Genomic DNA, 14,419 nt, shown 5'->3' on the forward strand with positions numbered 1-14,419 from the left:
GTTTACTTTACGTCTTCTCAGGCGGCAAACCATGTCCTGTCAAAATCCAGAGGCGCCATTTGGGGGGGGGTCAGGGGGGGGCAAATGCCCACCCCAGATTTTCTAGGGGGCCCAAGCTTCCACCACAAAGGGCCCTTTGCCGGCCATAATAATCCATTATGTCCAACATAATCCATTCTGGCCAATTTATTTGAAATTACTGCACGCCTATTAACCAAAGAGCGTAATTACTTGACGATCCTTGGGGTAATTACGCTATTTGCTATTAATTATTGTAAACTTTGAAAGTAGGTAGGATACATAAGAAAATTCTCGAGTTCTGTCAAATGCCCATTTCCTAGATGATTACGCGACGCGAAGTGAGTCGGGGGGGGGGGAAGATGGACCCCATTGCCCACCCCAAGATTTGGTCCAAATGGCGCCTCTGTCAAAATCCAAACAAATAATTCTTGATGGCTCGAAAATTTTAGCTACAAAAAAAGATGTGGAAAAGTTACACAGGTATGTGCTGTATGGTGTTGATACCAGTGTAAAAGTGGAGGAATTCAAACTGAACTTATAGATTCTTCAGGCCTTCTCATCAATCCTTCAACTTAAATAAGGTTAAGTTTAAACAATGAAGGCGTCCTTCACCCAAGCCGTTCAATCCTCATTTCCTGCAAAGTTGAGCTAAACAGAGAAATATTCTTGTACGGTGTGTCCCTTTTTTACAAGATTTATAAGCCTAAGCCCCTACAATGCTCTACTTGTCTGGCCCACGGCCACAGCAAAAAACACAATTAGTGAATGTTTGGGAAAACAGCCCACGCAAGTCAGACCCTTTCTGCAGAAATTGTAACCGTACGGGACACACAGCCCTCCAAAAACAATCTTGCCCAGCTCACCAAAAGCGAGTTGTAATCCTTAGAACATCTGATAAAATGAACCTACCCTACTTAGTTGTAGCTGCAAGAATCCCTTGGCAACCCACAGCCCAGCGGCCCACTAGAAGCCAAGCAAAAGTTGCTGTAGAAGATACAAAGACAGTATCATTTCTAAAAGAGGCAAACAATCTTCATACTCAAGGTTCTAGTCAGTCCCCCCATCCCTTACCTAAGTTTACTTCAACAACCTGCCCTCCAAAAGATTTGTCTAAAAGTAGCCAAGAATGGCAAAGGCTTGCAACTTGTCTCAGTCACTTAATTGAGGTTAGTAATGAACCTGAGGAAACCAAAAATATTCTCAAGAAGAAAGCTATCACTAAACTCCTAGGTGATGACATCTCACAAACAGCTATAGCTCAACTATCCTCCATCAAAAAGGACATAGATTCCACATCAAAGCTAGTTAAGCCTGTAGACTCAACTGCAAATCAAATTAATACAGGCTCTGACAATGCCACAGCCCCCAAAATGATAGTCAGTGCCACTGCCCTAGTCAAAGGCAAGAAATCTACGAAAAAACCGGCAAACTTTCCATCAAAGTCCAAAATTACCACCAATGATATTTCGTCGGCTGAAGAAGAATTCCAATATTCTAATCAAGAAGATGATGAAACTCAGACCACAACGGATATTTAAATGTGTACTATACAAGATTTTACGTTTCTCATGAATTTATCACTGTGCAATAATGTTGTTTTTAACTATTACGATGACTAAAATAATTTGCCCACCAACCCCTTAGCTAGCCCCGATAGGCCTTTAAACCAAATTAACTGTGAATATCTCGACACTTTTGATTTTGTGAAAAATGTGAAACCTAAGCTAATGGAAGAGATTAAACTTAATGTAATTTGCTTTAACATCAGAAGCATACGGGACAAGTAGACTAATTTTAAATATTTAATTTTAATTTATGGTTACTGCCCTTTCGACGTAATTGGAATAACGGAGATCAGAAATTGATGATACTAGTGAATTTTCCCTCCCTAGATTTCAAGCTATTCCTATTGAAAGAAAATTAACCAAGTCCTCTGGCGGCATTTCTCTTTACATCCGGTCAAGTCTAAAATTCACCAGGCTATTAGACTGTGAATCCTTCTTCTCGCAAACTATAAATAATAGATGCATTTATTCAATAATCGTAGACATAAGTGTTGGCAAGAATTCTTTTATTTTTTCATTATTTTATAAACCACCCTCATTTCCGACACCTTTCTTTTGTAATTCATTTGATGATTTTTCTGGTTTTATTAATTTACCACAAAAGAAGGCAATAGTTTTTGGGGACTTCAATTGTAATTTACTAAATTTTACCATTAATAATGATTGTGATACCTTCTTTGAAACATTTACCTCAAATGGTCTTCTTTCCACAATCCCTAGTCCTACTAGAGTTGATCCTACGAGGTCTAGAGCTACTGTAATTGACAACATTTTTGTATCCACTTCCCTGGTAAACCACCTGTCCTCCAAAATAATATTTTCTGACCTGTCAGACCACTTTCCAATCTATCTCTCCCTACCAGCTACTCAACCCTCTAGAACTAATACCCCTACGTCTAATAGAATATATAATACTGTGAATATGAACTGGTTCACGGATCGTTTGAAATCCTTCGACTGGTCCAAGGCTTTGGATTGTCAGGATGTTAATTCAGCCACAAAAGGCTTAAAACTTATATACCAAAGTCATCCGGGAAGCAAAAAAAAAATTATTATTATTCAAAAATCTCTCACTACAAAGGGAACTTGCAAAAAATTTGGTCCACAATAAATGAAATTCTTAAAAAAAAAAGGGAATTCAACATCTGTACCAATTAACCTTAAGGACATCAGTGGCAGATTAATCAACCCAATTTCAGTACCGGATGCTTTTAATAATTATTTCACAAATATTCCAAATGCTAACTCCTGTTCCTTCTCCCAGTCAATACACCCTAGCAAAAACCCCAGATCCATGTTTTTCTCTCCAACTGATCGTAAAGAGGTGCTTCAAATTATCGAATCTCTCTAATAGTAGTACACCTGACTTCTTTGGCACAAGTAATAAGCTTCTTAGGACCGTATCTTCCTATGTTTGTGAACCCATTGTGCACATAGCAAACCTGTCTATGACCAATGGAGTCTTCCCAGAGATATTTAAATCAGCAATTGTTATCCCGATTCATAAAACAGGCGATCCGTCTGAGATAAGTAATTATCGTCCAATCTCACTTCTCCCAGTTATACCTAAAGCGCTCGAGAGAATTGTATTCGGACGTCTTTCTCCCTTTTTATTTTGGATTCATTCTTCAGATTCGTTGATTTCTCCTCATCAATATGGCTTCCGTTCCAAATTTTCAACTGCTCATGCACTAATAGACGCCACACTGTTTATACGTTCCCAACTTGACCTTAAAAATACTATATTGGGCTTATTTCTGGATTTTTCTAAGGCCTTTGACATGGTTGATCACAATGTTTTATTAAGTAAACTCAACAACTTTGGGATTCGTGGAGTTCCTTTCTCATGGTTCGGCTCCTATCTCTCTGGTAGAGTACAGAGTGTGAGTCTGGACGGAGTGACTTCATGTCCCCTACCTGTCCGGAGGGGCTTCCCTCAGGGCTCTGTTCTTGGTCCAATACCTTTTCTCCTTCATATTAACGATTTGGTTACGGACCTGGGTCCATTAGTGCACCCAGTACTTTTTACTGACGATAGCAACTATTTCATCACCGGTCCTAATTTACCATCCGTTATCACCTCTTCTCAAACCCTTCTGAATGGAGTACAGGAGTGGTGTCTCGTTAACTGCATGACCATTAACAGCGAGAAAAGTCAGATTGTATTATTTCGAACCCCTTACAAAAAAAACGAAGCTCAGCAAGCACTTGGCCTAAAATATTCTGCTAATCTCCTCCCGCAGGTCGAAGTTGCCAAGTTTCTTGGTGTCCACATAGACCCTTCCCTATCATTTGCAACACACGTGTCCTACATCAGAGCCATAATATTGCGCCAGGTAATATGATTAATCGTTTGAATTATTTTCTTCCTCCCGATATCCTTGTCAACCTTTATTAATCTTTTCTTTACCCACATATCTCATACTGCGGATCTGTTTGGGGCAACGTTTATCCTTCAGTTACCAAAAAATTAAACTCTGTTCAAAACCGTGCCGTCAAAGCAGTTCTTCGGCTGCCCCGCCTATATCCCACCCAGGACTTGTACTCCGATTCTGGTATTATCCCTTTTGAACAAATAATAAAAACGTTAAATTTATCCCTTGCATACTCCGCTTACCATAAAAATCTTCCTCCCTAATTATTGTCTTACTTTAACAGTAATAATTCTGAAGTCCTCTATCTCCGTTCATCCAGCCGTTCCTTCATTGTTACCAAGTGTGTCTCTAGTTCCGCCCAGCGATCCCCCATTTATAAATCTATACTTCAACAAAATATAATACCCTCCAATGTCAAGCTATCCACAAGTTTTTGCACGCTGTATAACAATGTACTAAAATTTTTATATTATAATTCTCTAAATTTTTATTCAATTTGCCTTAATTACCCATGTTTTCTCTTTTCTTTTTTTTCTCTTCTTCATTTTCAATTTTTTGTTGTTATGGTCCTCAACAAGTTCGCTTCCAAGATCTTTATTATTATTGGTGTTATGTTTTTTGTTTTTGTTTTTTATTTGAATAAATTGAATTGAGTTGAATACAATTTATCATATTTATAATTTATTTATAATAAAATATTTATTTCATTTATAATTCATTTATCTAATGTAAATTAGTTGAATCTACAGTTTCAAGCATTTTGAACCGTCGACTGTACAAGTCGACTGTACTTATAATAACTAATAAGCATAAATAGAGATATAGAGAGTAATATAAATAGAGATATAGAGAGAAATAGAGAGTACTAATAAGCTTAAATAGAGAGGCATCCACAGGACTTCAATTTTTATAACCAAAATTGTAAAACACCACGAGTTGTATTATACCATGCCAATTCAGCTAATATTACATCGAACATATTTCCCTGCAGTGACCCTTCACAATAAACCTCCCTGACTCTCCCCAGAAGTAAATTCATTGGTCTCAATTTAAGGTCATCCAACCCTAGGAAAATACTTACCTAGGGCCACAAATCCAAGTCTACAGGGGAAATTCAAAACAAAAATATGTGTACAGTGAAATGTGAAAAATAGATGAACAAAGTGAAAAATAGTAAAATACCAAATAAACATAACAACTGTACTTGAGTCGAATTTTTTGTGGTCCCTTTCAAAGCTCCATATGATAAACCTCCCAACATCCGACAAAAAACTACAATTTCAATTAAATATAGATAAAGAAAGATAAAAAAAGATAAAGAAAGAGAGCCATCGAAAATGGCTTCCATTTTATTTTTTTCACTTCTCAACAAATATTAAAAAATAAATTTCTTCTGAAAAAACTGCTATATACATTAGTAGGTATCACTTTGAAAATCTTTTTTTCTACCTATTCCTTCTCTCTCAGATAAAGCACTAAAAATATCTTCGAAATTCTCACAAATGTTAAGTATTATATTTACCAGCACATTATATTTATATTTACTTTAAAATATAATTTAAGTATGCTATACAACATATATAATATTGTATGCTTGTGTGTGTGTTTTTTTTTTTGTCACTTCTTACGGGTAATTTGCCAAAAGTGCATCAATTTTATGACCTTTTCCAATGTTATTTTTCAACAATTTTTCTGATGTTATTGTGTTGCGAGAGCAACACTTTGGTTTTGTCGTTTTTTTTTCCTAGCACCCCGATTTCAGCTTATTCCTAGGAAATGGTAAGGGTCTAACCTCTGCGGTTTTTACGGAAAGTGTAGACCTGAGGCCGGATTGATGAATATGACTTTGCATTTTAGAAAGATTCGTAAAACTCTTGCGTGGGGCCAAAAAGGATGGTTTTCGCTTTTCTTTGAGCCAGAGCCTATAGTGTGTGAAGTAACTTGGAGTTTTATATCCTATGTCAGAGAGAACTATCTGAAGTTATGCAGTCAAACTTTCATTTCATCAAACCATGTTTCTGCTTTCGAGTGGAAAGCTCTGTTCTAGCAGGCAAGCAGGCAGGCACCAGTTTCAAATTGAAGACGGACTAAAATCCAAGTGTTAAATATATGCGGCGGTTACCCGGCCCCACAGCCAATATATCTTCTTTGAGTGATAAATAGAAAAAATTACAGAAACAAAAAAGTGGGGACCGAAAGCGTCGATTATTTCTACCCATTTCTGTTCGTGATTTCAGCTGAGTTTATCATTCGGTTTTTCGCACTTGGGATTGCGGTAGAGAAATGGTATTAGATGTTCCTCTTAAATTTTAAAAGTCCTCTCTTTGCTAAAGAAATTAGAATTTATCCTTTGCTCCTTTCTAAGTTATGACGTCAAAAACTTGGCCTACGGCAAAAAAGTCAACTTTTGAACTAAGAAAGATAGCGTTTTTTTTCGAGGGAAGCTGATAGTTGATAGCTTTTTGGTAGAAAATTCCTTCATGAGATTCACCAGTTTGAAACCAAAAATAGGCCGATACAGAAATGGTATCAGATGTGCCTCTTAAACTTTAAAAGTTCTCTCATTGCTAAATAAATTAGAGTTTATTCTTTGCTCCTTTCTAAGTGCTGATGTTAGAAACTTGGCCTACGGCAAAAAAAAAGTCAACTTTTGAACTAAGACATATAGATATTTTTTCGATGGCAGTCGATAGCTCTTGATGAGCTGATCAAACATATGTCATCCATTTTTTGGCATAAAAATTCCTTCACGAGATATATCAGTTTGAAACTTTAAAGGGGTTGATAACTTAATTAGTAAGGTACACACTGAAACCAAAAATAGGCCGATGCCAAATGTGAGACTTATAGGGAAGTTTTAAGCAAGAGTCAGCTGTTAGTTCATAATTATCGTCGGCAATGAGGGGTTCGCAACTTTTGCTAGTTGGTGTACCTATTTTTTGTTTCCGGTGTATTTGATGGTAAAACCAATTTGGTTCCAGTGGTAAGACATGTAGGGGACTTGTAAGTAATAATCGGCTGTTACGCTACAATCATCTTCAGCGATTAGGGGTTTGCAACTTTTGATAGTTACAATGAGGGGTTTACCACTTTTGCGAGTTGGTATACCTAGTATTTATCTTAAGGTCCTTACAGATTAACAGCTTCAGCGTTTACATCGAAGCGAGGAAACAAAACCAAAGTGTTGCTTTCACTACACTTTACTCGGCGAAGCCGAAAAAAGGTTGCCGTAACACCTCACGTTACCCGTCACGTTGCTCACGTTGCAACGTAGATCTGGTTTTCATTATAGTTGGTCGTTTCTTCTATTTCTTTAGCTAATCGTTTTTTCTGAATGTTAGCAAGGCTTCTCTTAAAGTCAAATTTCTTCTGTTTTAATTTCGTCAATGAATATCCCTGAATAGCCTAATATGAGAATGCATAAAAGACTATAAAGGCAAGATGTTACAACTTCATACATGTAACTAATAACACATGTAACTAATTTCTTAAGTCAATATATGTTTATATGCATGAAAAAATTGGCCTAGTTCCAAAGGAATTAGAAGACGTCCTGAAGCTTAAAATAAAATAAAAAATATATTAAAAAAAAAAACAATTTTTTCTAAGTTAAAAAAGGGGTGCTAAACAGTACGGCTCACCATTTAAAAAATTCTTTGTTCTTAGAAAAAAAATGGTTGTCGTTGATCGAATCGATAAAGGTATTGCCTTTCCCCCGTTTTTTTCTAATCCTCAAGTCCCGCTATAAAATGGCACTTCGTCTGCTAATATCCTTGTATTGGACAAGGAACCAGCTAGGGGACAGTCAATGGTAGATTGGTGGTAAGACAGAAGATTCAACCAATTCAGACTGACACACATGAACTTCATTTTTAGCTTGTTTTCGACCCTTTTCTCCAAGAACAGCCCACTTATTCCGATACCATTGTGCTGAGACCCATGTGCATGTATAATAAGACACAGTCACACTTCCATAAAATATACCTTCAACATTTAGCTATATTTTAGTCTTCAAGCTAAAGATTAATCATGCAGTTAACTCCTTTTTCTGTCTATTTTTCTACACGAAGTTCTGCCGTTAGTTTTGTCTTCCCTTATTTGTTTTTTCCTTTTTTTGTCTTCCCTTTGTAATCACGAACGGTGATTACCATCTTTAAATCTTTTATTATAAATATATTAATGCTTAGTATATATGCTAGTAATCATATGTTAATTATTAGTACGCTTTAATTAATGAAACTAATTATCAACTGATAATAATAATTAATTAATTACTAGTAATAATGACAAATTCACAAGTAATTAATTTATGTTTTTCATATTTATATTTTTTTTTTTTATACCTTTACCTATCCTTTATAATTTTTTATTCATATATTTTCATTCTTTTATTATTTATTTTATAGGTTATTTATTTTCATTTATTTATAGTAGACTGAATTATTTGTCTGATTTAATACGAAAGTAATTATATGGACTTTCGCGCCACCGCAAATCCTCATACATTTTTTTCAGAACAAATTTGTTTCTTTTTATTTATTTATTTCTGAATGTTAAAAACTAAAATTTGAACTTCAAGTTATCATAAATATACTAGTAATTAAGCACAGATTACTCATTTCATTCTTTTCTTTTGAAATTAGAGAAAAAGTTTAAAGGATTACTAACCTTTTCAATATTTTGTTTCAAAATTTGAATTTGCACTAATAAAGAGCTGTCTTCTTTTCTTATATCTTCAGGTTTCGCATGCCTTTGAGCTATAAGAGAGAAAAAAATCATGCAATAAATAAATACTTTTCTAGGTCCTTTATGTTTCCCTTTTTAGTTAAAGAAAGAAAGTTCTTCAAAAAAGACCCTTTGTTTAACTTCTGCTTTCTAAATAAAAGAACACTTTGTGAGGTAAATAAAATCTGCTTTCTAAGATCTGCACGAGTGCAATCACTGAGCATTTTGAAATCATGACAGTTTTGAAAATTCAGAGATGCAAATTTAAAAACTGCCAATGTATTGCTTGTTCGAACAAAAAGGATATCTTAATAGGCAAAACTTAGCAAAACAATTTTTTCGTAGTTAGTGATGGACAGAAAAAACAATATAATTCAAAATGCAGAGAGAGAAGGGAAAAGAATAAAAGAGGCAAGGTAAGATAGTTAGGAGAAAAGATGGAGGGGGAGAGAAAGAGAGAGAGACTCCTCATTATGAATGTAAGTTCTCACAGAAGATGGTGAATTTTGTAAAATAAAAGGCTAAGCGATGTCACAATGTCACTAATTCCGGGCAGCATGTTTGATTGAAAGAAAAATTATCTGAATACTACCGAGAACATTAAAAATAACGCTTTGAAAAACTAGCTAAAAAGAACATCACTAGTACCTTGTCACAAAAAGGAATAAAAGGAAGCTTTGACACGTTTAAACGTAGTTATGTCAGCTAGAGAAATGCATTTTCTCAATTCCGATCAAAAACAGAGGCGATCCGAATCTTCAACCGGAAAAAGATTCATTTTTACCGGAGAATACGCAGGATGGATATTCAATATTCGACTCGATATACGATATTCGACTCTGCCTTTTCGATATTCGACTATTATTACCACTCAGGATATGGTTAGAATTAAAAGGTGTGCGTTCAACTGAACCACCTTGCAACTGAACCCTCGTATAACTGAACTATGGTGCAACTGAACCACTGAACTCAGTTTTTCAGTATTCTAAAAATATGGGGCAATATCATTGGGTAAAACACAAGTTAGAATTATTAAATGTTCAACCTTGTTGAAGTTAAATAAAAAGAAAATTTATTTCAGTTGAAAGTTAGGAGCAGCATTAAAACTAAAAACGAACAGAAATTATTCCGCATACGAGGGATATACATCACTCTTTATGCTAAAGTTCGAATTTTGTTCCAATTCTTCAAGAATGAGTCTTGAATCACAAAGGTCGTTTAATTAGAAGAAATAGCTCTCTTGAAAGTAATAAAAACGACTTTAGCGTAAAGATCGTGGTATTGACGAGGGTATTTAAGATTTAATGTTGCTCCTTACTTTCAGTTGAAAAAATTGCTTTTTTATTTAATTCTGATCGTTTTAAAACGTCTATATACTTCCCAATAACCAAGACTATATGTAAACAATGGGCAAAGTTCATATCTCGCAGCCCTTCCCGAATACTGTGGGGATTAAGTTATCCTCAAAGACATAGTTATTAGATTTTTTCGACTATACTGAAAAAACTTCTATTTTAAAATTTGATCGGGTGACTTTGGGAAAAAATGAGTTGGGAGGGGGCCTAGTTACCCTCCGATTTTTGGTCACTTAAAAAGCACAGTAAAACTTTTAATTTCCGTTCGAATGAGCCCTCTCCCAATATTCTAGGACCACTGGGTCGATACGATCACCCCTGAAAAAAAACAGCAAACAAATAAATACATCCGTCATCTTTCTTCTGGCAAAAAAATACGAAATTCCACATTTTTGCAGATCGGAACTTGAAACCTTTACAGTAGGGTTCTCTGATCCGCTGAATCTGATGGTGTTATTTTCATTAAGGTTCTCTGAAAGTCTGAAAATTAAACTAATGTTCTCGTAACCTTTGATGTTTAAGACTAAACAGGATGGAACTTATATATTTGAAATGAGCATAAAAGTCATATTCTTTTGATGTATCTAGTGGTACTTTACGCATTTTAGACTTTCGGCTACTATTGAGCCGGGTCGGTCCTTACTTACAGTCAGTTGCCATTAACTGTTTATTTCTTAAAGTCATGATATAAATGCCCGTCAAGATCATTCATAAAAAGAACTTTGTTTTATTTTTGCAAAAAAAAAGAAGAACCGATCCATTAAAGTTGATTTTTTCTCTTTTTTTTTTCAGATGAATCATACCTTTCTGGACGTTAAGTAATAAACATATGCGTTGAAAATATTGACCTTTGCGAATCTAGATAACGAATTTTGATCAGAAGTCTTTAAGGAGATTACAACTAATACGGATATGGTAGATATGGATATGGTACTTGTTGCACTCCAGCTAATTTGTCAACACTTCTTCACGGAGGGGGTAGGCATGTTTGCACACAAATTCCTTTTTTCCACTTTCCTTAGCCATTCTCAACTTATCTAAAAAAAACAGATCTCAAATAAAATATTGAAATTTGCAAAACTATATTTTTCACACGAGATATTTTTAGAGGAGGATTTTTCCATGGAAGAGATGGGGGGGGGGGTCGCATAGACCCGTGGACAGTGACAGGGTGAAGGGAACCCCTATTAACAGACATAAAAAGGAGAAATAAATCTGGCTTTAAGAGTTTGTGACGTCAAATTTTCTTTGGTTTTGTGAGAACACAGTAGAGCTTTTTTATTAATCATCTTGACAGACATTTATATCATAACTTTAAAAAGCAAACAATTCCAACAAGGTTGAACATGTAAAGATTCTAACTTGTGTTTTACCCAATGTAAGCACGGTACTGAGTTGCAAGAGAGTTCAGTTATACGAGGGTTCAGTTGCACGGGGGTTCTGTTGTCCGGGCGTTCAGTTGAACGTTGGTTGAGTTGCACGGGGGTTCAGCTGCACGGTGGTTCATTTGCAATGGAACGAAATTAAAACACTAAGACAAGCTATTCTGGTTTTTGTTTGCCGTGCAATAGCCACTAGAATCCCCCTCCCACTATTAGAGAATGAAAGCTATACATAAATAAAAAAAAAAATCTGGAGTATTTGGAGAGCGCATGACACTTTTATGAAAAGTATATTTACAGTCTTCAACAGCTAATTCATTGAATAGCAGAAAAGCATTATCAAAGGTCCATTGAGCAGGACGGTTGAACAAAGTTGGTCCAAGTCTGATGGAATCTGAAAGGACTCTATCCATAACTAGCTAATATTAATTCTTCATGGCGGGTATGAGCGTGTAACAACATAGTTGCATTTGTTAGGTAAGGCCAAGTTATGAAAGACAACAGTATATTTACAGTTTTCAACAGCTAATTCATTGAATAGCAGAAAAGCATAATCAAAGGTCCCTTGAGCAGGACGGCTGAACTCTTTTTCTAAAAGAGTTCAAGGTGTCCTCCTTTTATCTCAACACGGCAAGCCCAGTGGCGCAGTCAGAAAAAAGTTAATCTATCCTTAACTAGCTAATATTAACTCTTCATGGCGGATATGAGCGTGTAACTACATAATTGCATATGTTAGGTAAAGCTAGGTTATGAAAGACAACGGTTTATTTACAGTTTTTAACAGCTAATTCATTAAATAGCAGAAAAACATTATCAAAGGTCCCTTGAGCAGGACAGGTGAACTCTTTTTCTAAAAGAGTTCAGGGCGTCCTCCTTTTATCTCAACACAACAAGCCCAATGGCGCAGTCAGAAAAAAGTAAATCTATCCTCAACTAGCTAATATTAACTCTTCATTGCGGGTATGAGCGTGTAACTTCATAGTTGCATTTGTTCGATCTTTTTCTCTTTCTAAAGGATTGATATGACACAAGATAAATTAAAATGCAAGTTCAAAGTTCTATCAAGTAGTTTCTATAAATGATGTTTTCTGTTCGATTTTGCTCTTTCGATTTTTCTCTAAAATGAAGTTTTTTAAAAATCGCTAACTTTGAAGTTGCCTATCAATGAAGCTAATTGATTTTTCTCAAGATTGAAGTTTTTAAAGGTAGTTAACTTTAAGGTTGCCTAAAGTTACTGAAAAAGTAGGCAACAATAGATGGAAGTGAAGATAATATCTTCTTTTCTATTATTTCCACTTTTGACACTTCGAGTAGTGAGTAAATTATTACCAAGCTAGACCTTTCTTTTATTTTTTTTCTACGTTTTCAAAAATTCTGTACTTTGAAACCTGTTTTTGAAAAATATATTCTTTAATTTTTTATTAAATCTTTTTGAAATATGCTTTGGGTTTCTTAGAGTTTTCCTATTTTCTTTTCCTTAAATCGGTCTTGTAAGGTGTAAAAGCATCACGTTTTGAAAATTGATAAGCAATCTTCGGCATAAACAGATAACCACTTTATGTAAATCTTCATCTATATATATATAAATAAGTTGTTTGTCTGTGGGTCTGTCGAGTGACGTCATGTCATCACGTCGTCATGAAGTTAGTTGTCGTCATGTTTGTTACGACGATGACGTCATTAAAAGTATTTAAGAAAATCATTCAAAGAAAAATTTTTATTTGTAAGAAGATCGTGGACAGAAAAATGTTTAATTGTAAAATGACTAAAGAACCAACAATGGCAACAGCCGAGGAAGCTGCTCAAAGAGTCTATGCCAAAAAACTTGCGGCTGATAGAGAAAGTAAGAAAAGAAAGCGTGCCGAGGAATCACAAGAACAGCAAGAAAACAGGCTTGCGGCTAAAGAACGCAGAACCGCGCAGTTAGATGAAAATCCACCTGGACAGCGGGAGTCGAAACATATCAAAACTGAAAATGACAGCGATGATGATTGGGTTTGGGATTTTGACTTGGATAAGGTCATCAATGCCTACCAGATTTTAGCTAAAAATCAAAGGTTCGGCGATATTTATTTCATACTGACGCTGAAAAATAAAGAAGAAAAAGAAAACTGAAAAAAGAAAAAAGGTAAAAAATTAAAAAAAAAACTAAAAAGAAAAAACACTCAAAGAGAAATTACAGACCGGGACACAAATGACGACCGGGACAGAGGGAATATAAATGACGACCGGGACACTCAAAGAGAAATTACAGACTGGGATACCGGGACACAATTGACGACCGGGACACAGGGAATATAAATGACGACCAGGACACAGGTATTTAAGAATATCGTTCAAAGACAAATTTTTAATTGTAAGAAGATCGTTGAAAGAGAAATTTCTAATTGTAAAATGACTGAAGAACCTACAATGGCAACACCCGAGGAAGCTGCTCAAAACGAATGTATTCAAGCCGAAGTAGCTGAGTTGGGAAAGCGTTATGTTTCAGGTTCTAGGTCCGAGAGGCTCCAGGTTTGAACCTTGGCTTTAGCATTAATACAAAAGAAGAAAAAAACTAAAAAAGGTAAAAACTACAAAAAAACTAAAAAGAAAATACTAAAAAAACTAAAAAAGATAAAAAACTAAAAAAAAAAAAATAGTAAAAAACTAAAAACTAAAAAAGAAAAACTAAAAAAAACTAAAAAAAAGGTAAAAACTACAAAAAAAAACTAAAAAGAAAAAAAACTAAAAACTAATAAAAAAAACTAAAAAAACTAAAAACTGAAAAAGAAAAAAAAACTAAAAAAAGGAAAAAAACTGAAAAATAAAGGAGAAAAAGAAAACTAAAAGCCGGGACACAGGAAATATAAATGACGACCGGGACACTCAAAGAGAAATTACAGACTGGGACACTGGGACACAAATAACGACCGGGAGATATAAATGACGACCGGGACACTCAAAGATAAATTACAGACCGGGACACAAATGACGACCGAGACACAGGGAATATA

The 14,419-nt window shown here is 35.2% G+C and overlaps 1 protein-coding gene across 2 annotated transcripts in view; it reads right to left on the minus strand.

Annotated features, from left to right (window-relative positions):
• LOC136032699 (girdin-like) overlaps positions 1–14,419 on the minus strand; it is a 149,073-nt gene that overhangs the window by 104,677 nt on the left and 29,977 nt on the right. For both annotated transcript variants that reach the window (XM_065713003.1, XM_065713004.1), the window contains exon 5: positions 8,630–8,718. In XM_065713003.1, the coding sequence (XP_065569075.1) occupies positions 8,630–8,718 (89 nt within the window). The remainder of the gene's footprint in view (positions 1–8,629; positions 8,719–14,419) is intronic.

Source organism: Artemia franciscana, chromosome 11, assembly GCF_032884065.1.
Source record: "Artemia franciscana chromosome 11, ASM3288406v1, whole genome shotgun sequence".
Classification (NCBI taxonomy): Eukaryota; Metazoa; Arthropoda; class Branchiopoda; order Anostraca; family Artemiidae; genus Artemia; species Artemia franciscana.